The sequence below is a fragment of the Octodon degus genome, unplaced genomic scaffold, assembly GCF_000260255.1.
Source record: "Octodon degus isolate 3935 unplaced genomic scaffold, OctDeg1.0 scaffold00210, whole genome shotgun sequence".
NCBI lineage: Eukaryota > Metazoa > Chordata > Mammalia > Rodentia > Octodontidae > Octodon > Octodon degus.
In genome coordinates, this window is record NW_004524786.1 from 2,311,768 (window position 1) to 2,334,489 (window position 22,722).

Consider the following 22,722-nt stretch of genomic DNA (forward strand, 5'->3'; position numbering starts at 1 on the left):
CCAGCTCTGGGGTGCGGCCCTGTGTGGGGAGCGGGAACCCACGCCGACAGTCACAAGGACACTCTTCGTGCGTTCCGTTCCCATGCAGAGCCGGTTACACAGCCAGCTGGCTTTGGAGGATGGATGCTTTTTTCTTGCTGCCATTTACCTGGATGGTCTAACTAATCAAAAGGGAGCTTTTGCCTTTCACGAAATTTGAGCCTTTGCCTGCTGGAGAGGGAGAGACATTTCTCACAGTAATACATCCGCATCCTCTCTGCGTGCCAATGCATTCACAGCAACTGCTCCTACAAGGTGCAGCAGCACTGCACGTGCCGCTTGGGCGACTTTAATAGGCCAGCTAATTAGCACAGTTTGGGTGGTTAAGGCTATAATCGAAATCACAGTATGCAGAGCCGTAAATGGCACCAGCTTTTGAATCATGTCAGTGGGATTTGTTGAGGGAGATACACAGCCCTTAGCATAACCCACCTGCCACTGCAGAGCAGCACTCCTGAGGCCTTGGGGGATTGTCAGCACCCCGGGACTCGGATGAAAGTCCTGTGAAAAATGCGGGTAGCAATGCGTGTCGAAATACAAAGAATGCCGCAGCGTCTCTGAGGGAAAGGTGCTGCTGATCTCAGGGTGAGTTTTCTGGCTGGACACGTGTGGCACAGGTTTTTCCGGATCACAATGCACAGAATTGTTGAGAACGTGAGTTCTACAAGATGACTTACGAAGGAGACTTCTACGACCACGTAAGTTTAGGGAGTAACACACCCCGGAGAGGCCAGATACGTAATAGCAGATTAGCTACTCTACAAAGTCCTGCCATAGTATGCTTTTCAATCTTTATGTAATTTAGCATTTTGTATTTCACACATTCCTACCCTAGAGAAGATCTCTTGGGAGATATTCCCAGGTGCAGCCTGGTCCAATAGCCACTTTGTGACTCATTAGCTTTGTGACCTCTGGCCACAAGCAATTCTGTGAACTTTAGTTTCTCACCTGTAAAACTGGAACAATAACACCAGTGTCAAGCCAATGTCTTGTGCAGAAAATACCATTATTTTAATTTTATTGAAAATGTTCCCTGTTTACAAATTGCTTGTCATATGCTTGAATATTAAACTCTTATCTTTTTACAACTCTTCAATGTGCTGCTGCGGCTTTTGCCATGAAATGTGGACTTCCTTCTTTATAATATACACTAAATCTGGCTACGGCAAAGTAATTGTAGTAACTACTTTTTGCCTCCCTTATTACAGTTTGTAAATCTCCTTTGGGCATAATCTCATTTTGACCTCACATGCGCGTGGTGAGGGAGGAGATCAGAGCTGATGTTTTCCTTTCTGAGGACATAACTGGGCTTCTGAGAAGCTACACTAGTTGAGAGCGCACGGGAAGTCCTAAGGCCAAGCACTGAGCATGGGCTTTCCTGGTCTCTTTCCACATAACCTCTAGGGAATACACTGGAAGCAGAATGTAGACTGTTAGGAGCTGGGCTGAGAGTGACACCCCAAAAGCTGTAATGGAGGAGGTTGTACCTGTGAAGCTGCAATAAGTTCTCTTGTGACAATATATAAATATGCATTTATAGGTAATATGAATGGGTACATGAATGTCTGTTGTAGGAGATGTAGTACATTATATTTTTTACTAACTTGCTTTGGCTTTTTAAAATTCATTTTATTGAGAAAGAAATAGAAATGAGACAGTTTCAAAGCAGGTTAGCAGGACAGTTACAATAATTAATACATTGCATATTGTTGTCTTTGTAGTAGTTATTCATAGTACAAGATGCAGACATGATATCTTGTCTAAACACTGTTCAAAACTTTCTTCTCATTGAACTAAGAGAAAGTAGCAATAGATTGATGCTATTTTGTATATACAGATGTATATATATATTTTCACTACAAAATGGTCCTTCATTTATATCCTCTTTTTTGTTTACTTGTGTCAGAGATGGGTATTCCATCGCCATTCACATATTGTAGGTGCGTGAATTCCGCCAAGTAATTGCATGCAGCCCAGTCGCCCATGGCAGCAGCGGGCATCCTCAGCGGCACGCGCTAACCTGCCTTGGCTAGCACCAGCGCTCCCTTGGGTTCTTGCCAGCACAGTCTGGGGCGGGGATCTTTTGGGGCAGAAGGGTGGCATTGTTTCAGCCCCCCCAACTCTGGACTTTGGGGTGCTCGGTTTGTGTGTGGAGCGCAGCGGTGGCTGCCTCGCACTTACTCTCTGCTCTTTTCCAGTTACCGTGAGGGTCGTGGTGCAGGTGGCCCCTGCCAACGACTTCAGCCCCACGTTCCAGGCCGCGCACTACTCGTTCTCGGTTCCGGAGACGTCAGGAGGTAGGGTGTCCCTCGCTGCTGTGACAGGAACGCGCCTCCGTGTGCCGCTTGTAGGGTTTGCATCTGCAGGGAAGCGTGGGACGCAGGAGGGCGAGGGAGCGAGCCTGTGGGAGCCAGCCTGCGGGAGCCAGCCTGCGGGAGCTGCGTGGCTGTTTGCCTTTAGCTCAAGCCCTCCAGCTCTCGCGGAAATCAGGATTTTGGATCCGAAGTCGAGAGCATGGACGCGGGTCTGTCGCAGTCATAGATTAGATATGAATGAGGTCGGATCGGCTGGCACAGACAAGGGAACGCTGGCTGCAGAAGGGGCAGCAGAGGTTAGGGTCACCGTTTTCTGTGTCCAAGAGAGGCGCACGCTTCTTCCTCAGCACCTCTGCATGGTGGATTCTCTAGGCCGGGCTTTAGGATTTCAAGAGCTGGGGCCAGATTTGTGTTGGGGTCAAGGCAGACGGGCTTGCCAGAGCACTGTGTGGAGCCGCAGCTCTGAGTGCTCAGGCGACCAGACAGGACTCAAATCCTCCTGTGCAGGGGCCGTTGGCCAAGTCGTAGAGCCTGGATGTACCTTTGAATTCTCATCTGTGAAATGAACATTCCTGAAACCACCTCAGAGAGCTGATATGAAAATTAGCTGATAATTTGAGGTAGGCTAACTACATGGCACTCGTTGAAGTAGCCAGGACGTCATCGCCAATAACACTAGCAGCCACACATTTACTGGCTGCCTGCGCTACACGCACTAGAACCGTCGCCTTGGGTTCCTTTGTAAACATCCCTTGGCTTTCCCCACCAGAACATGTAACCTGAATAAAATGAGAGGAATTTTTTTGAGATATTTATTAGAGGAGAAAAAAATCTTTCAAGTCACTGGAACTTTGCTCTCAGAAGAAAATTGGAAAGTCAGAACTACTCTGAAAATAAAGTCTCCTCAAAATATCAGCCATTTAGCCTACAGACCTTGAGGATATTAAAAAAAATCTGTTAATGTGAAATCTTTTTGCATGCTGAGTGGATTAGTACAGAGGATTTGAGAGTATGCTGAGAATTGCATGAAAGCTTTCCCCTAACAAAATTAAGGGATTCTATAATATTTAAAGTAAAAATATATATTTTTTCTGCTGATAGGTGGTGAGCTGACAAAGAGTTTCTGTAGAGGGCAGACACAGGCAGCAGAGTTCGTTCATCAGTAGGAATTTAGCAGAACACATACGAAAATTAAATCACGCTGGGTTGCAGGCTACAGAGGAAGACTAATTTCACTTCCAATAGCTTTTGATGAGGAAGTTTGGCAGAGACCCACAGTTGCTGTTTTAAAATTCAGCTAAAAATGCCCAAGACAGTGTTCAAGTTTATTGAAAATCTACTGAAGAAGAATACACTTCCAGGTTTACTCAGTGAGGTGCTGAACGTGCAAGTGACACCTCCTTTGTCCGGGCTGTGTGACAGTGGGAGTTTTACCACAGCCTTCTCGCTGTGGTTTTGCATCACTTTTGGCATGTCCCTGGCTGTCACAGGGACACAGTGGACAATATTTTCTGGGGCTGCTGTGTATAGCAGATATACATACATGGCTTCTCTGTTCTTCAGGGCATGAGTCCTGTTTGTCACCTGCTTAGTCACACATTACCAGAGACGGGGGAGGATGTTGACAGGGAAAGAAATTCTCTGAGTTTGGGGGGACAGTTTTTGTCATGATTCTTTATGCCTGATTGTTAGCACGCAAGATGTCCCCACCTGTGCCGGGGAGCTGGTAAGCTGTTGCGTAAAGGCAGCACACTACACGGGAGTAAAGCATCTTGCGTTGAAGTTTGTAATTCATGAAGTGGAAAGTGATTATGGGTAACCAAACATATCTGTAATATATTACCATAGGCATGTTACATACCTCAGAGATTAGGATTGCGCACAACTAGCATTTATGCAGCCCGCCACTCTGAGGGCCAGCTGGGCGGGCCATCTGACCCAGGATAAGTGTGCCCAATTTTCAGTTAGCCTGGCTCGACTTTGGCTGGGGGACCCAGGCGTCATGGTCCATCTCTTGCCCTCCAGCAGGCTAGCGAGGACAAGGGAGAGAATGCAGAGATTTGGGGTCTGCTAAGGAAGTCCCTAGCTATATCCGTCTTCCCGCAAAAGCGCTGTTTGGGGGTGCTGCCCACTGTGATTATAGTGAGGAGACTTGCAGGTGTGGACTGCAGGCTTCGGCGAAGAATGCAGTTATGCCAGTCGCAGGAAAACGTTAAGTGAAATAAAGCATCTCAGAAAGCCATGTGGGTCGTGTTCTCTCTTATAAGAGAATCCAAGTACGTGGATGTATAGTGGATGGATGGCCACACACATGCAGGAGGGATTGCTGGAAGCGGAGGTGGCGCTTTGGAGATGGGGAAGGGGGTAAAGGGAGAGGCGTGGGTAATACCGTTGAAGAAGATCAAGATATGGGAAGCATACACAGACTTGCCGGAGCGAGCGTTGCTGTTCTGTACTACAAACAAGCGCTCAGCACAAGCGAAGGCCTCTGCTGCAGTGTCTAAGAATAGCATCACCACTGGCGAATGAAAAAGAAGCCCCTACTAAATATAAAATTATACACGGAGAAAACTCACAAAGGAGAAAAGTAAGGAAGAATCAGGAACGGTACCTAAATGAAATCGAAAAGCTAGACACAAATTCCTATCAGTGATTATGGTAAATATAAACAGATTGATTCCCTAATAAAAGAAACACTGAAAATGAAACATAGAGGCAGTCAGCAGATGCAAACTCGCGTCCTTCTCCTTTTGCTGCTTGCTCTGTGACCTTTTTACCTGAAGCCACTGGGCCTTGTTGCCTTACTTGTAAGATGGGGTCACGTTCGACAGAAAATAAGAGTAACAATTCTTACTCACTGTATGCCAGGCACTATTCTAAGTGATTCCTATATTTCATAAAGTGTTTCTTTAGAAATCGATTTGTACAGGGCCTCTGTGCTGGTCTTACTCAGGGTGATCCTCCTGTTTTCAGCCTCCCCAGCGCTGGGATTCCCGGTGTGCGCCGCCAAGTCTGGACTCAGGCGCTGGCTCAGCTCACCCAGTGGTGGGGCTGGCGCGGCATGTGTGCTGGGGATTGGACCTCAGTCCCTGCACTGCGTCAGCAGGTGCTTAGTCCGCTGAGCTATCTTGCTGGCCCTGAGCCATCTCGCTGGCCCAATTCCTGTCTTGTGACCTACTCAGTTGGTGACGATCTGTATGCTAGGTACTACTGCTATTCCTAGTGTGAAGATGGAGAATGCGAGGTCCAGAGAGGGCACAGAGTGGCCCAGTGGGTTACACCAGTAAGTGACGGGCTGGGACATGGGCCAGGCATCCTAGTTTCAGAGAGTACACTGTGGACCCTTTCTGATGCCAACATTAGCATAATGCTAAGATTAAGCTGAGTATTAATATTATAAAGTTATTTTTTCTATGCATATGTCATGATACACTTTTATTTATTTATTTTTTGCAGAATCAGGGATTGAACTCAGGCCCTTGTGCTTGCCAGGCAAGCGCTTATTCTACTGAGCCATCTCCCCGGCTCCATGACACGCTTTTAATAGAAACTTTGTAATCACTCCTTCCAACATGAATACTTTCGGAGACATTCTTTTATAAGATCAAACATATATGTACACTTGTAATAATAGAGATGAACATAATATAATGTTTGAACATATCAACTCATGCGTCATGGCTTGAAGGGGCAGAGGACCTTTAAGTTTTTCCCTGTGTGGTTGGAGTCTTCATAGACATTCCTTTGTCTACTGGGTTTCACGTTATCCTCTGAGAAACTGATACTACTTGGAAAGCAAATGCATGCTAAACTTAGAGTGCTGCCTCTGCACATGAGAAGAATTAACATTATACATTTTACCTGCAGCTTTCTACAAAGTTGGAAGGGTGACCGCCACTGACGACGACCACCCACCCAACTGTCTGACCTACAAGATCATCGGTGGTGACGTGCAGGCTGTCCGAAGATTCTGGATTCACCCCCACTCTGGGATGCTCGAACTCACCACGCAGCCAGACTACGAGTGTGTGAAGCAGTACAACCTCACGGTGGAAGCCAAGGACTGTGACCGCGCCCGTCCCCGCACAGCGGTGACCTCTGTGAGTAGAGGGACACAGGCTCTCATGAAGCGGTCTGCCTAGTAAGTGCTAATGCTTTGCAGCATCCAAGGCCAAACAGTGACAGAGAATGGAGACGGTCGTGCTTCTCTCTAGTTCCCAAGAATTCTGTAATTTGGTTGTTCTTCGCTCTAAACATTCAAGGTAGGCAATATTTTAGTCATTTCTGTCCTGCAGATGAGGAGCCTGAGGCACTGGGTTTAAGTAACATACTCCCAAGGTTCTAGAACTGGACTCAAACTCAGGCTGCCTCATGTTGAGAAGTGATGTTCATAATGAAATTAATTTGAAAGAAGGACAGTGTGGTCACCTTTACAGTATTTTAGTAATGTGGAAGGACTCTAGAGAGATACCAGGAGTGAATTCTGGGGTGTTATGCGGAGTGTGATTAGTGACTACTGTAGTCAGGGCTCACAAGAAAAGCTATACAATAGAGGACTTCACAATACAGGATGTGTGATTTACAGGATTGTATTGTAGTAGTCACCTGCAGTCAGGTACAAAAGGGTGCAGGATCTGTCCCACATTCAAGATCCAAAAAATCCAACTGAGGGCCTGGATTCCATGGCAGTGCCTCCCAGAGTCCAGCTGACGACCGAGAGCTCCTAACGAAGCCTCGCAGGAGTCCAGCTGGAGGCCCAGGCCCCACGACAGTGGCCCGTGCAGGCCTGTCTCACGGATCTGCACTGGGAAGGCCCAAAGGTCAGCGGTGGAAGCTAGAAAGTGTGTGTCAGCGGATGAAGGATCTGTGCAGCAGGCTGAGGGGGCTGCACTGGGGCCAGGAAGTGACGCTCAAGGTGGGACCAGAGCTCCCCAAAGTGAACCGCAGCCGTCCTCAGGGACAGTGAGGTCCAGAGCTCCTCCGACGATGAGAGCTGTGTTCGGATCAGGAAAGCCTGCATGCCCAGCTCCTCCGGGAGAACCAACAGCCCCTGACTTTTCCTCTCCACTTCCCCTTTCTATGCTGCTGGCAACAACCCCCAGGTGGGGCTCCCGTACCCAGCACCATGCCATTCAGTTCAGTGGGTGTCCCAAGTTGAACACCAGTTGTCAACCACCACAGTGACCCAAGATTTTGTCATTGCCGAACAGACACAAGTAGGCACAAGCAGGATAGAAGAATTATGAGGGCCCCATGTGAGTGATGGGGCATTGTACGTTGCCTCTCACTGGACAGAACCTCCGGGCTTCTGCATATACCACTGCGGGGGAAACATTACAGCCAGTCACATCAACAGTCACAGTGATTGTCACAGCACTGAGTTACAGGCACGAGGCTGGACTCATGTGTCTTGGGATGGTACCCGTGACAGTCATCTCCATGCCGCCGTACCTGTGGCAGTTTTTCCTGCTGACATTTAGGAACTCCCAGAATAGCTTGGGGTGATGCCACCTACAGTTGTTGTTGACTTATTACAGATGAAAAGAGAGGAAAGAAGACCTAATGAAACAACAGAGAAGTTCAAGCAACTGCGCTTATAGAAAGAATTTGTTTTGCCTAAAGATAAAAGCAGGACCTTGTTCATTCTTTCTCCCTTTTCATGAGTATTTATGGAGTGTTCAAGTGGAACGTTTTGGGTGACAAAGCAGTAGAAGGCACTGCCTGTGCCCTCAGGGAGCTTAACATTTCTACCACATGAGAAGGTTACTAACGTGTGCTACCTGCCAAGCTGATGACGCAGAGGCATTCAGTGACCAAGGGCAGGAAGGGAGGTGGATCTTTTTCTCCACGGCAGAGGGTCACCGCTATGGCCACTGCTTGACCACCACCACCACGAGCAGCATCCACTTTGTGGGACACCCACGTGAGGGCCCCCCACTCTGCTGAGCCCCCACTTTCATTTGGTCCTCATTCCCATTCCAAAAGCAGTTTCTGAAACTCTTTTTAGCACATGGAGAAGTTCTGTTCCCAAGGTTTAGAAGTGAAACACTGTAACTTATCTAGGTTATTTTGCTCAGAAAGGCTGGATTAAGTCTATACGCTTGACCAGTATCATGCACCCAAATTCTCTCTCCAACCCTGCAGCATATTCTTTCTTACTATTATTTTAATGTATTCAGTACAGGGTCTCCAGGGTCTCATTACACAGATTGGACTCGCAGTGACTCTCCTGCCTTCCGCCTCTCAAGCGCTGGGATCACAGGCACAGGCCATCGTGCCCAGTCTCAATCGCCACATCAGTGCACCCTGGGGTTGGGGCCAGCACGGGACACTGGGGATTAAACCCCAACTTCAGCCCTCTGCCTAAGCAGGTGCTTTAGTCTGCTGAGTTACCTGGCTGGCCCTTTTTTTTTTTTTTTTCCTTATTATTATCTGAAGAGAATACAAAGCAGTAAAAAAAGACCAGAACATTAGGAACAATACAGAACTTCATCAAACAAAACAATAGGAATTGGACAATGGTTGCTGTATTGCATAATGTTGTCTTCAGATTAGTTGTTCAGATTCCCAGATATAAACATGCAAAATTGGTAGGAAAAAAAAAAGGAGAAATGTTACAAGAAAATAAAAAGGACAAGAAAAAAAATCAGGCCTTAACTGCTGTTCTCTGTAGACCTGCTGAAATCAGCTGAACAGTTGCCCAGGCCATCCCGGCAGCATATTTGGTCACCTCTGTTTTCACAAACACATCCCATGTCATTCTCTCCCTTACCCATCGGTTCCTGACGCTCAGGCTGGGCTGCCCGTTGCCCGCCGGGTCTGGGCAGCAGGCTTGTAACTAGACTGCCTGTCTTGATGGGCGCTCGCTGTGGTCAGCTGTTCACAGAGGGTCCGGAGTGACCCCCTGAAGACACGCCGGTCGCCTCTCCCTCTGCCTCAGCTTGCGATGCGTTTAGTGCAGCCTAGCCATCGCCCTGGTCTGCGGAGCCTGTGCCTTGGGGGTGCCGGCCGCCTCTCCATCTCACTGCTTCTGTCCAGGCAGGACGTGTTGTGTTGTTAGAGTCCTTTTCACATCAGTACTGTAGTGTCTGTAACTTCGGCCTGTTTCTTACACACCGGCCCTAAAGTGCCTCCTCATGGCTCACCCAGGATTTCAGTAACGTCTCTGCCCAGCAGAGCCTCTGGCCAGAGCCCCTTGCACGTGGTAGTGGTGGGCATTCGCACAATCCGCTTGTTCCTCAGCAGGGAAATGGGTAAGATTCAACAGACGTGCACCAGGGAATGCAGGGAGTGAAGAGGCAGTAACAGGCCGGTGACAGTGACACAGATCTGCAACCCCCACTACTCAGGAGGCTGAGGCCGGAGAACCACAGATGTGAGTTCAGCCTGGGCAACTAAGTGAGGTTCTGTCTGGAAAAAAAAAAAGGAGGTGAAGGGTGCTGGGAGCACAGCTTAGTAGTAGACTGAGGGGATTGCCTACCATGAGTGAGGCTCGGGGAGGGTCCCCAAGACTGCAGAGCAAACCAAAGAGCAGAGAGCACACAGGGCTTACAAACACGGAGCACGCATGCGGGGTGCTGCTGAGAAAAGCTGGAAACAGGGAAGAGCTGTGCTGCGACAGCGTTTGCTCAATTACACCAGCCAACGCTGCACATTCCGTAAGAGCGTGTAATTGCTCCAGGGCATTGATCAGATGGGGGCGGGTGGAGAGGCAGATATTTCTTATGAGCCCATCTCTGTGTCCTTCACTGCGAGGTGGCAGTTAGCACATGATACAGCCTCATATATGTATTTTGCTGCTTATTGTGCAGATTGCAAGTTAGGGTCCAGTTAAGGTCCTTTACTCATCAGTACTGTAGCGTCTGTGTCTCTATCACTGTTTGGCACATAGTAAGTGTTCAATAAATACCCAATGAACAGATGACCGTCCCTGCCAACCAGTCCTGGGAAGGTAGGGCTTGAGGGACTAAGATACGTTTACAGTAGAGCAAAGCAAGGTTAAATCACTTGCTTCAAACATGGCGCTAAGCCCTGGGAGACCCAGCCTTGAGTGAAGATTTCTGCTCTAAGCCCTAGCACAGGACCCTTTGCACGATGTCACAGGAGTCACCCTACAGTCTGTCTGCTTATCATAGACAAATGCCCCACATGTCCCATGAACACAGAGCTGTAGTCTATCAAGGTAGCGTTCAAGACTGAATGATTCCCCAGATTTTAGCTGTGCTGTTAAAACATTACAGAAGGCACTAAGAGAGATAACGCTCGCAAGGGTCGGCACACCGGGGTCCCTGGGACAGTGGCTGAGAAAGCTGTTAGTCAGCTGCACGGGGGCAGCTGACCTTTCGGGCTCACTGGCATTCAGCCACTGACATTGTAAAATCCTTGATGTTTTGATCTTTTTCTGTGTAATCACAGTTTCTGGTTTGTAGTATTTGAATTAAGAAAATGTTGATAACAGTTCCTAATCAAGGTCAGATTGTACTTTCAAGTAATCATACGGTTACATATATTTATATATATGTATGTTATATATATATGTATATACCCATATATATAGGTGTATATATATGTATATGTATATATATATTATCTATCTATCAATCATCTATCTATCTATCTATCTATCTATCTATCTATCTATCTATCTATCTATCATCTATCTATCTCAAGAGAATGGCGAAGAGGAGGCCCGTGGTTAAGAAAGAGGATGCACAGTGAGGATGCACCATAAATATTTAAAGTGTCCACGGCACTCCTGTCTCGAGGCCCTGGTCTTTAGCTTCCCTTCTGTCATTCACATAATTTGCGAGTTTTCCAGGGTCTCAGCTAATAGCCCAGAGCTCTCCCTGTCGGCCATCCTGAATGTCACCGTGGTCCGGAATGATAAGCAAGACTCACAGATTGACAGCCAGAACCTAAGTCTGCAGCGGCAGCTCTGCACTCTGAGAAGTCTGGGCTTCTACCTGAGAGGTCCAGAGCTCCATCTACCCGGATGCCTCCCTCTCGTTCTGTGTGTGAACAGCCTGAGGGTGCGGACGTGACACTTCTCCTTCCTCTTTGCTGACAGGTCACGATTGACATTGAAGACGAGAACGACGAAGCGCCTGTCTGTGTGCCCCGTCTTTACAAAGGGGTCATCTTTGACAACGTTGTTGCTGGGACGAACATCAATGGCTTCCAACTCAGCTGTCACGACAGAGATTCGCAAGACTATGAAATGCGCTTTGAGATAGCTTCCGGTGGATGACTTTATTACTTTTAATCAAAGCTTGTGTCAAATTGCCATTAGTTGTCCTGTGTTAGGCATGATATATAGCCCTAGAAAAGACTGTGTTTATGGAGGCTAAACTACGTATAGGATGACGTTTCTTGGCGACAAAGCGTCTCTTTCACTTCTATGTGGCCAATTTAATTTTTCCTATAATGGGAACATCTGTGACTGTACAGATGTTTTCACCACGAGACTTTGGACTTGCATAGGAAATATATATATATATATATATATATATATATTTTTTTTTTTTTTTTTAATTTTTATTTATTTATTTATTTATTTTGTGTGTGTGTGGCCAGCTCAGCCCACCAGGTGGCGGGGCTGGCTGGCATGTGGGGCTGGGGGATTGAACCGCGGTCTGTGAGCTTTGCTTAGCTTAGCTTGTTCTAAATAGGTGCTTTAGACCACTGAGTCATCTCACCAGCCCTTTGCATAGGAAATATGATGCTAAAGGTTACAGTGTAGGCCGCAGGATACGCTGACCATGGTGTTGGCCAAAAATGGCAGCCACCGTTCAGCCTGATTATCCTAATGGGAGATAATAGATGTTTTTGACTCTGCTTTTGTTGGCTTTACCCAGATCTCCACAGCTACATGGCCCTCTGTGGGAAGCATTTAATCAACACCAAGTTCATGCCAGGCTCTGTGCCAGGGGGCAAGCACCTAGGGGCACCAAGTGGGTTTGCACTTGTGGAGCTCCCTGCTTGTTAAACTAGCAATGACATCAATGATTACAAGATGATCCACTGTGCTAAGTTAAAGGACGCTCCTGGGTCTGCTGAGACAGCATTAAAGAGACTCATTGCAGGTCTGAAAGTCAGATCTGTTGCCATCTGGCTGAAAGAAGGGGAGTCTGGGAACCAGTAGGCACATGGCTAATTATCTTCAAGGACCAGGTTGGCATTGAAAAGCTCCCCAGAAAGCAGTGCCGTGCACGTCTGGCTAGCAGCGCAGTGTGCAGGGCCGCGCAGAACACGTGAGCTTCGCAAGGGCCTGGGGGTGCCCGTGGCCCAGCCTGCTCACCTGATTCCGCTCCAGCCCTCGTCGAAGCGAGGGCCACGCTGTTCTGAGTAGAAGATAAGGAAGAGGAAGTAGTCAGGCGAAGTCACTAGCTGACAGTGTGAGCTCTGGGGGCCGCGTGTGGGGGTGCAACTCAGACTTTAACCTTTAAAACATTTTTTCTTAAGAAGTTACCTTTATGGCCTATTTTACTTCAATTTAATTATAAGCTATGTATAGATATGGGAATTTAGAGTACAACAGCCAACTTACTTATATGTAGCTACTCTGTGATAACAGCTGTTTAAGATAGTTTGAGGACATCATTCAATATGTCTTAAAATAATTCCAATTTTTAAATTATTCTTTTTAAAGGAAATGAGAATCATCATTTTGGATTTGATCCCACTCGAGGCTCAAACACGCCAAAATTAATTGTGAAGAACCCTTTTAACTTTGAGTCTGGAGCTGATCAGCAGCGGCAATACCATCTCGTGGTGCACATCATCGACGACAATCTGAAGTTTGGCAAATCCCCCGCGCCCCAGACAGGCAGTGCTATCATAGACATCCATGTGATGGGAGCCCCCACGCCATCTCCTCCAGCCGGTTCTGAGGTAAGGAGTCGCGGAAGTTGGTTTGGTTCTCGATGTGGGAAATGCTCTACTGAAGATGGGAGCTGCAGCCAGAAAGGCTGAGAGGAGCCTCCGCCCATGAGCCCCTACCTTGGGGCACGAATGCACCCAGCTGCTGGGCCACGTCGCAGTGTGCATCTGCTAATGTAAGCTGTGAGGGTGGACGTACGGAGGACCCTTACGAAGCTAACCATGTCTGGCTTTTCTGGAAGTCCTGCCCGCCAGAGGGGACCACTGCTCAGTGAGTTCTAACAATTAAAAATGTCTACAAATTGGCGCTTTCGAAGGGTATCGCCTGTCGCCATGCTGCTTGTCCCAGCGGGCGCCTGTGCTGTGCCAGGCATTGTCCTGTGTGCTTTCCGGTCACTACTTCATCTAGTCTTCAGTCCAAGGAGACAGAGCTTTCCCATGCGACCTGCAGTGGCTGGGAGTGCGCACGGCCCCGTGGGGCTCCCGTCTGCACAGCGTCTTGCTCCTCGGATGCCGCGTGTGTGCGTGCGTGTGCAGGGCTCTGTGGAGACACGGGCGCGCTAATGCTCTGCTTGCCTTGGAATCACTTTCCCAGCATAGAAGAGGCCTGACCATCGAGTTCACAGAGGCCAACACATACAGATCCAGCGACTGGTACGTGCCTTTCGTCTTCACGCTGATGGCTGTTTTCTCCGTCGGACTGATTTCGTGGCTCTGTCTTCTGCTTTGGAGGTGTGGAAACATGACAGAGTGCTGCCGGACAGTGGCCAAGAAGGCCTCTAAATCCAAGCCCAGGTACATGATTTTCTTTCTAAGCGTTTGTTGGAAAGAGTTAAAATCAACGGGGACTTGGGGCTTTATTTCTGTGGGCATCTCAGTTTGCTTTCAAGAAGCAGAGAAAAGACGCCCAAGCTTGGTGGCGTCTTTCACCAGTGATCCAAAATCCACTTTATTCCAGAAACATTTGGGGAGTTTTCTTTTCTTTCTTTTTTTCTTTTAAAGTAGCAGAACATTATTGAATTATATTGTAAAATGTGCACCAGACTTCCTATAGGAAGAAGTTTTTAATGGAAAAGTTTAGAATTAGTCCCTGTTGGGTTGGAGAGATAGCTTGGTGGCCTAAGCGCCAGTCTAGCAAGCGCAGTGGCCCAGGTTTGATCCCTGGTACTGCATGCCCTGCTAGCCTCGAGCTCTGCTGGCCACCAGGCTTGGTGGCGCACGCCTGCACTCCCAGTGCTGGGGAGGCTGAGACAGGAAGATCACTAAGAGTCTGAGCTGCCTAGTGAGACCCTGTGCCAAATAAATACATGAATAAAAACATAAATAAATCAAAGTGCTGCATGTGCACAGACCTGACACTTCCATCCTGGTGGCATTTGCGTTGTGCGTGACACTTACCAATGCTTTCTTCCTCCCCCTCCTTTCCCTTCTCTCTCCCACTGTCCACCTCTCCTCCTCTCCCCTTTTGCAAAAGATCGGTCTCCTTGTCAAACAGGTAAGTTTGTGAGCAAACGAGCAGCCCCTGCCGTGTGTCACCTGATGCCTTTACAGACAGGTGCTTGACAGCCGGAGGGAAGCAGCTGGGCCTGGTGCAAGGGGCCCAGACAGGCAGGGCTTCCGCGGAAGCCTGGGGAGGGAAGTTTTTATTTATTAGGCAGAATTTATTTACGGTGTGGGAAAGTGGGTGGTGGCGGTTGATGAAGGCTGCTTGATTATTTCCCTGTATAGCTAGCATTGCTTTTTTCCTGGGCTAAGGAAGATGTCAGTCACACTCTGAATGTTGAATGAAATTATTTTTGAAACAGGTTTTTGCAAAATGAAACTGACATTGTGTCAAATTTTCTTTTTGTACAGAGAAATGAAGTACATTGCAGGTAAGATGTAGATTAGTAATTGTGACGTGATTAGGCTTGGATTGTGTGATTTTTAAAGAAATGCCACTCAGCGGATACCTGGGTTTTATTTATTTATTTATTTTTAAATAGGAGAGAGAACTCAGAAGGAAAAAGCTGTGACAGGAAGCAGAAGTAAAAAATTGGAAGTCTTAACAGTGAGTGCGTTCTGTGTCCCTCTTTAGTAAATCATTCCTGTAATTGCTGAGCAATGAAAATTTACTCCATATAAACAGCTGGCAAGTGTGCCTAACCATCATGAACAGTTCAGCTCCTCTGTTTCTGCTGAATGTGTGCATTAGGAAGCTGGAACTTCAGATCCAATCTTAGGATTTCCTAGGTCAAAGTTTGCCTCAACTGTTCTATGCATATGTAGGAAAAAACCCCCAAACTCTAGACAAACAGAAACCCAGCGTTTTCACCCTTACTTAAAAGTAAAACCTCTTTATTTCAAAATAAATTGTATGTCATAGAGTTGACTCAGTTCTTCAGCTGTAGGGTTTTTACCCTCGAGTGTGCAAACTATCTTCAAAGTGGGATGAACTTGACCAAGCAGCCGTGCAAGGCGCAGGCTGGTGCCAGGAAGCCGCAAATGCCGCGTGGGGCGGGAAGGGCCCGGCCGCCGCTCGGCGCCTCCCCAGCCACCTGGCCACCGCGGCGGGCCTCGCTGGCCCTGGATGGCGCCCGCCTCTCTTGGTGCTTGGCGAGCGCTCCCACCACCGCGTTCCAGACCAGGAGGCTTAATCAACGATGTACTTGGCCCAGCCCTGGCGCCGTGGTCTCTTCGGAGCCTCTCTGCCCGGCCCGCTGCTGGTGGTCGCCTTTGGCCTACGAGTGGAGATGGCCTTGTCAGGGTCTTGGTCCCCTCTTCTTAGGGGGACGCGGGTCACGTGGCGTGGAGGCCCACCCACGTGACCTCATTTTACTAACTGTATTAAGTCTTTTTTGCGGTACCAGAGATCAAACTCGGGACCTTGCGCTTGCCAGGCAGGCGCTTATGCCACTGAGCTGTATCCCTGGGCCCGTATCAGCTCCTTAAAGGCTGTCTCCAAAGGTGTGACAGCCTGAGGTTCTGGTGATTGGAACTTCCACATGGAAGTATGTGGAAGGCACAGTCTACAGTGAGGGCGACCCTTGCAGAGACTGAAGCCCAAACTGCAACCCAAAACCCACTTATTGACCTCAAAGTGCTGGCGCTGGAATTAACATGAATACTGAGGTTTTAGTTTAGAAAAAACAAAACAAAACAACTCACACATTAGCATCTTTAGTCTTAAAAGAAAAACAAATCATTCACTGTGGAGAGCAGGCTCAGCCGCTGTGTAATACCTCTCAGATGGACGGGGGCGTCACATCAGAATAAGGCGCTGAGGTCTGGAGGCCAAGGAGGCCACTGACTGGCGAAGGTGCTGCAGGAGAGCAGGGCCCTTGGCTTCCGAGGCTGCCGGCCCTCCGTAGGTGAGACGAGTAGCTGAAAGGGCGCCAGCCGCTCAAGCAGAAAACGCCTGTCAGAAGTCGTTTGATCAAGCTGACTGACTTGCTTGCTGTGTGTGCTTTTTCAAAGGAAACCATTGTGTATGAGACTGTGTTTGATGGAGAAGCCATTGACCCAGGTATGGCACTTAATTGTTATCTTAGACACTTTTCTCTCTTTGCTGAGAGAAGATACTGGATATCCAGAGTGAAGGGGGGACAGGTTTATCTAGCTGCTGGTTTATAGAGGATTCGGCTGGCTCCAAGGCAGAGGGCGTCACAGAGAAGGAGGCGTTCACGGTGGGCAGAGGCAGCCAAGCAGCGAGGAACACTCACAGCGCTTTCTGCTGCTCTCGTCTTATCAGGCTACTTAGGGCGGGCAGGCGCACACCCTTAGTCCTAGTGCCCTTGGACCCAGGGTTTGTGCAACCCATGGTTGCACCATGAAGCAACCCCAGCATCACACGCTGTGGATCCAGCCACCAAAGTCCCACCCAGACCACTTGTGGCTCTGGGGTAACAAGCATCTTTTTTCTGTGGAACTGGGGATTGAACTGAGGCCCTTGCGCTTGCCAGGGAAGTGCTTATTCTACTGAGCCATCTCCCGGCCCAACAGTCATCTTTTGAGTTAAGCCCATCCTGCTTATGTGTATGCTAGAACTATATAAATAAATTGCTCATTCATTACACTTTAAAAGTGTGACCCTGTCCTAAGGCAAACCATTTTAAAGCCAAGCAGGTAAAATTAATGACTACCAGGGACCAGGTAAAACAGCTCCTTGAATTACCAAGGGCAACGGTGTTGGGGGCGGGCCACCATTACTCGGCTCCATGGAATCCCTTCCCCGTGGGAAAGAGCCCTTCTGAGCACGGAAGTCCAGTGGAGCCGGACATTCCCGCTATTACAGGAAATCTGCCTGCATTTAAATAGAGGTAATGAGGTCAGTTAAACTCTATTTTACAGACCAAATGAATGCTTTCCACTAAATATCAGTGTGCACCCAACTACCTTAGGACTCGCTACCTTACAATAGCCACCCTTGCACTATGGCTTACTGTGATGCATCAGGAATTTGAACAGCTGTCAGCCGGGCAATTCTTTGCTTCATGAGCTGTCGATAATGGGTCCCTAGGACAGGCCAGATAGCTCAGCGGACTAAAGCACCTGCTTAGGCAGATGCAGGGACTGGGTTCGATCCCCAATCCCCGATCCCCAGGGTGCCGTGTGTGCTGAGACTGGGTGTGGTGGCGTATGCCTGTAACCCCAGCTCTTAGGAGGCTGAAAACAGGAGGATTACTACAAGTCTGATTTGTGCAGGGAGACCCTGCAGACCCTGTGCTAAATAATACCTTAGTTCCAGGCCCCTTGGCTATCTTGGCGTGAAATTACTGATGCCTTGCTGCTGAGTTCTAGCACTTCCTGAAGAATATCACCCCTGAGAAAGTATTTTTTAAAATTAAAAACATACTACTCATGTCGTAATTGGATCCGGGTTGAGCAGCCTCCTCTGAGTCCCACTTTCTGGGACTGCAGTGAGAGTGTGAAGGGACGTTTGCAGTGTGCTCACCTATGCGTCAGGCTTCCTGCGTTCCCACACGGGGAGGACCACGATTGTCCTCATGCTGTGGACATGGAGGCACGGGAGGGCCACACGGCTTGTTTTCTCCCCAGAGAAAGAGAAGAGGGGGCGGAACTCTGGCAAGCAGATTGAATCCTGGTAGTGGCAGACAGAAGATGGGGAGGAGAGGTCAGGCCCGTGGGGCTGGCGCTGTGCGCCCGCATGGGCGGAGGGGCATGCTGAGGGCCCAGCTGCGGGCCGGCAGAGCCGCGGAGTGCCGCAGCCGCCTCCTGCTCCCGTTTCCTTCTCACCCTCTAAAGCGAGCAAAGCACGTCTTGTGAGTGCTCACTTAGCGCTCACTGTGTGCTGAGCTTGGGGTAAGTCCTTTGTAGTCACTAACCTATTTAAGTTTGTTTTATTTATTAGTTAGAGATAGTGACTGCCCTCCGTTCTCCACTCGCTCTCCAATGGCCACCACTCTGCTTCTGTATCTATGAATTTGACTTTTCTAGGTGTCTCTTACATGCAGGACCACCCAATAGTTGTCTTTCTGTGACTGGGTTTATTTTTTATTTATTTATTTTTGTATTTTAGGGAAGGGTCTACAGGGTGTTCAGGGTCTCACTACTAGATTGGACTCATAGTCATCCGCCTGTCATCCTCATAGTCATCCAATCCTCCCAAGAGCTGGGATTATAGGCGCGCACCACCACGCCCAGTCTCAATTGCCGGCTCAGCATGCTCCGGGGGCAGACCTGGCATGGCCTGGGGATCGAACTCCCAGCCCCTGCGCTTACTTGCAGAAGCCTTAATCCACTGAGCTATTCGGCCAGCCCTTGTTACCACCACTCTTGACTTCTCTTGCCACTGAGTAGGCAGGGAATACCCACTGCATCGTCAGTGACCTGCTGCATGTTCTTCCACTAAAACCAGCCAGCCACCCAGCCAGCGGGCCAGCCAGCGGGCCAGCCAGCAGGGCCCAAGCACAGCCATACGTGGTATGATAAAGGTGCCAGCCAGGCCAGTCATTTCTGCAGGTTGAGGCCTGGCCTGGCCTCGCAGTCTCTCGTTTTCCCAGTGCCAAGGATGCAGATATTGCGCCCTTGGCTTATTTTGAGCCTGGGCACTTGATGTGGGATTCAGCAATTAGTTTTCAAGTCCCAGCATGAAATAGTAAACGGTGGTACAGCCTTTCTTGGTGTGTGGATGTTTCTGGTGGAGAGAGCATCGCCCACCCCAGCATGGTGTTCTGACAGAAGTCTCTGTTCAGTGTCATGGGCTGTTGAGCACAGTGAAGTGGCACGTGCCACAGAAAGGAGAGTGATACTTTAAGATGAAATGGGTGTAGCCACAGGGGTTGTGTGGCCCAGGAAGTGGTGCATAAGACGCTGTTCTGGTCACAGAGGTCAATCAAAGTGACACAGGTCATAGTCCCTGGCCCTAGGTTACTATTAGAGCTCGGTAGCCAGGTGGGATGGAGTCGCGTCTAGGCCCACCACGGGCAGACAGATGGTGTGACACTTAACATGTGTGTCCCTCAGCTTTGTCACTCCTAAGTGTGGCTAGTGGTATGCAAGCACCTTGCCAGGGGACATGCCGTATATTGTCACCTGTGGTTACTGCGGTTAGTCTTTCCATAATCACATCTTAGTCACCCAATAAGCAATCAGCAGCTGACTTTTGCACAACGGACCCCACCTACCCTGCTTCTTTTCTCTTGTATATTAGTTTCATTTTATTATTCTTTGGAGGTTGTAAAACCTCACACAATCAGAAGATAGTCTTTTTGAGGGTGTGCATGAGAGAATAGTTCGATATTCTTTTTTCTTTTAAACTTTTGCTTTAAAAATAATTACAGCTGGCTGGGGAGATAGCTTGGTGGTCTCGGTGCCTGCCTGGTGAGTACAGTGACCCAGGTTCAATCCTAGGACCCCATGCCTTGCCAGCCCCAGAACTGCAGGCATGTACGCTGGCCCTGAAACTGCCTGTAATCCCAGCGCTGGGGAGGTTGAGACCGGAGGATCACTACGGTCTGAGCTGCATAGTGAGACCCTGTACCAAATACATACATAAATAAAATGTTAAAAATAACAGAATCTCCAAAAAAATCACCAAAAGCAGCACAGAGCTACTGTGTATGCGTCAGCAAGCGTCTCCGAAAGGTACCATCTTTCAAACCTTAGTGCATTGCCTAAACCACAAAAGTGGTATTGGTGCAACAGGACGTGCTAGAGCAGAGATTTCCCTTGAAAAACGTCTCTGAGGCAGACGTGGTGGCACACACCCGTAATCCCGCACTCTGGGAGGCTGAGACAGGAGGGTTGCAGGTTTCAGCCCAACCTGGGCAACTCATTAAAAAATAAAAGAAGTGCTGGGGTTTGTCTCCGCCCGAGGGCCCTGGTTTTCATCCCCAGCGCCACTCCCAAACAGTTCTGTTTACTGTTCTATGACATTTAACCCACCGTGTACCTGTTAGCACAGTCATGATACAGAAATGTTCCTTCCTGCAGACAAATTCTGTGGAGGGCGGTTTTTAATGCGCGTGAGGTTACACGCTGCTTTGCGTGCGTCTAGTTTTCTCTAGGAGAGAGAGCAAGACTTGGGAAGACTGCCGAGGCACGGTGCAGCTGCGGAGCAAGCGCCCAGCGATGGCTCTGTGCGGTGAGTGAGGCACACAAGCACGCTGAGGCACGGGTCTGCTCTCCCTTGCAGTGTCCGGGAAAGTGTACGAATACAATAGCAGGACGGGAGCCAGAAGGTGGAAGAAGCCCCCCAGGACCCCCGAGGAGGCCTGGGCCGACCCAGGCTCCTGGAGCAGCTTCCTTCCGAAGAGTTGACTTCCTTCGCAACTCCTGTGTGAGGACAGCGTTTGCCAGGGATTCTGGATTTGGCCCGTGACTTGTGCGGGTGGGTGTGTTTTTGCTTTTGTTTTTTTCACGATCTAAAATCAGAGCCTAGCTGTGTGTGCAGCGCTGTGTGTTGTTGCCCTGCTCCGAGTTCCGGCGGGGCGCCTGGCGTGGAGAGCTGCGTCTGGATGAGGTCGCTGAGAGCTGGAGGTGCCTGGCAGTTGGTCGCGTGGCGCTGCCCCGCACGCTGCGCGCTTCCCAGGCCGGAGGCGCCCTCCAGCTCCCGCTGCCAGCACAGTGCGCTTGGGCGGCGGGGAGCCCGTGCTTACTTGGTGAATAAATGCGTTCCAGCACACAGATCTTCATCTGCCTTGGATTCAGATTGCTTATTTTACCATGACCCACAACGGAATTGGAATTATCTTTAGAAGATAATTTTTGAATAGCGCAGGATTTTCCAGCAATTTGCCTAAGCATCAGGTGCTGCTTTTAATTGTGTTTTTACAGCTCTGTGGAGAATGGCCACCTAAATGTTGCTTAGTCCTGACTGCCAAGGTCAGAACGGAGTTTCTGAGATGGGCGCGCTTAGACAGACGACGCCTACGTGCCGGGTCTCTTTCCCGGCCTCCTTCCTGGGCCATCTCGGGATCCTGCGCAGCAGGACCCCAGCGCTGGCGGGGGAGGCGCTAGGTCCGCCTTGAGTCCAAGATGGAGTAGCGCGGGATGACTCCAAAAACAAGCCTCACCCAGAGTAAAATACACAGTGAGCCCTGAACTAATCCTTGCGTCAGAAGGTGCGAGGGGCCCGAGGGACAGGAAGTGCTCTGCTAGCCTCTCCCTGGGTGCAGACACGAAGCAGCTCCCTCTCAGCCGGGAAGCTGGCTCTCCCAGCAGCAGCGAGCACCTGACAATAAACAGGGTCGTTTTTAATTTACACCTACCGGAGTGTGTCGTAGAAGTCGCGGAGGATCAGCATCTGGGCTTTGGGCGAGTCGTGTGTTCTCTGAACTTCATCTTTTCTTCTCGAAGATGCAAATAATAATAATCTTCTATAATAATCATAGAAGAAATAATCTTCTATTTCTTAGTGTTTTTTTGGTGAAAAAAATCAATATAAAACAATTGGGATTCTATACTTGGCAGCCCTTCCAGCCAGCAAGCTGTGTCAAGATATAGGTTTAGGTCGATTAGGTCAGAGAGCGGCGCTTGGGTCACAGGAAGAGCAGGGTCACCGCGAGGGTCTAGGCCACTCTGGGCTGCAGGTGCTGACCGAGCACTCCCTAATGTGGGTGGAAAGGCGCCCTGCTTATGTCTAGGTGGCAACACAATTCGCTACCAGGCGAGAGACCAAAGACTGGGGAAGCGCCTCCGCCGTCCCTGCAGCGCTCTCTGGACCAGCTGTGAGTTGGTGGGTGCGGGTTTGAGTGTTCACCTGACGGCGCCTGCGTGTGCAAGAGAAAGCTCTTACAAACATTCTTTCCAAAGTCAGCTTGCGTCAATTAGCACTCGATTTGCCTGTGCCAGACCCAACCGAACACCACCCAACCATGCCGCCCAACCAGCGCCCACGCTGAGAGGCTGGCGCTCGCTTCCAGCAGCGGCGCAGGCGGCTTGCACTTGTCTGGTCGCCTCAGCTCTCGGCCCTGGGCTGGCTTGGGAGGGAGGAGGGAGGGCTGTTCGCAGGAAGGGCCGCCTCTGGATGCCGCCTGCTCTTCTGTGT

The 22,722-nt window shown here is 49.3% G+C and overlaps 1 protein-coding gene across 1 annotated transcript in view; it reads left to right on the forward strand.

Annotated features, from left to right (window-relative positions):
• Positions 1 to 21,336, forward strand: part of LOC111813667 (cadherin-related family member 3-like) — a 78,988-nt gene extending 57,652 nt beyond the window's left edge. Inside the window, exons 11-19 of the mRNA XM_023704997.1 lie at positions 2,238 to 2,336; positions 6,222 to 6,454; positions 11,422 to 11,593; positions 13,003 to 13,244; positions 13,828 to 14,027; positions 15,087 to 15,106; positions 15,218 to 15,282; positions 16,689 to 16,737; positions 20,869 to 21,336. Coding sequence (XP_023560765.1) covers positions 2,238 to 2,336; positions 6,222 to 6,454; positions 11,422 to 11,593; positions 13,003 to 13,244; positions 13,828 to 14,027; positions 15,087 to 15,106; positions 15,218 to 15,282; positions 16,689 to 16,737; positions 20,869 to 20,993 — 1,205 coding nt within the window. The 3' untranslated portion in view covers positions 20,994 to 21,336. The remainder of the gene's footprint in view (positions 1 to 2,237; positions 2,337 to 6,221; positions 6,455 to 11,421; positions 11,594 to 13,002; positions 13,245 to 13,827; positions 14,028 to 15,086; positions 15,107 to 15,217; positions 15,283 to 16,688; positions 16,738 to 20,868) is intronic.
• Positions 21,337 to 22,722: the final 1,386 nt, after the last annotated feature.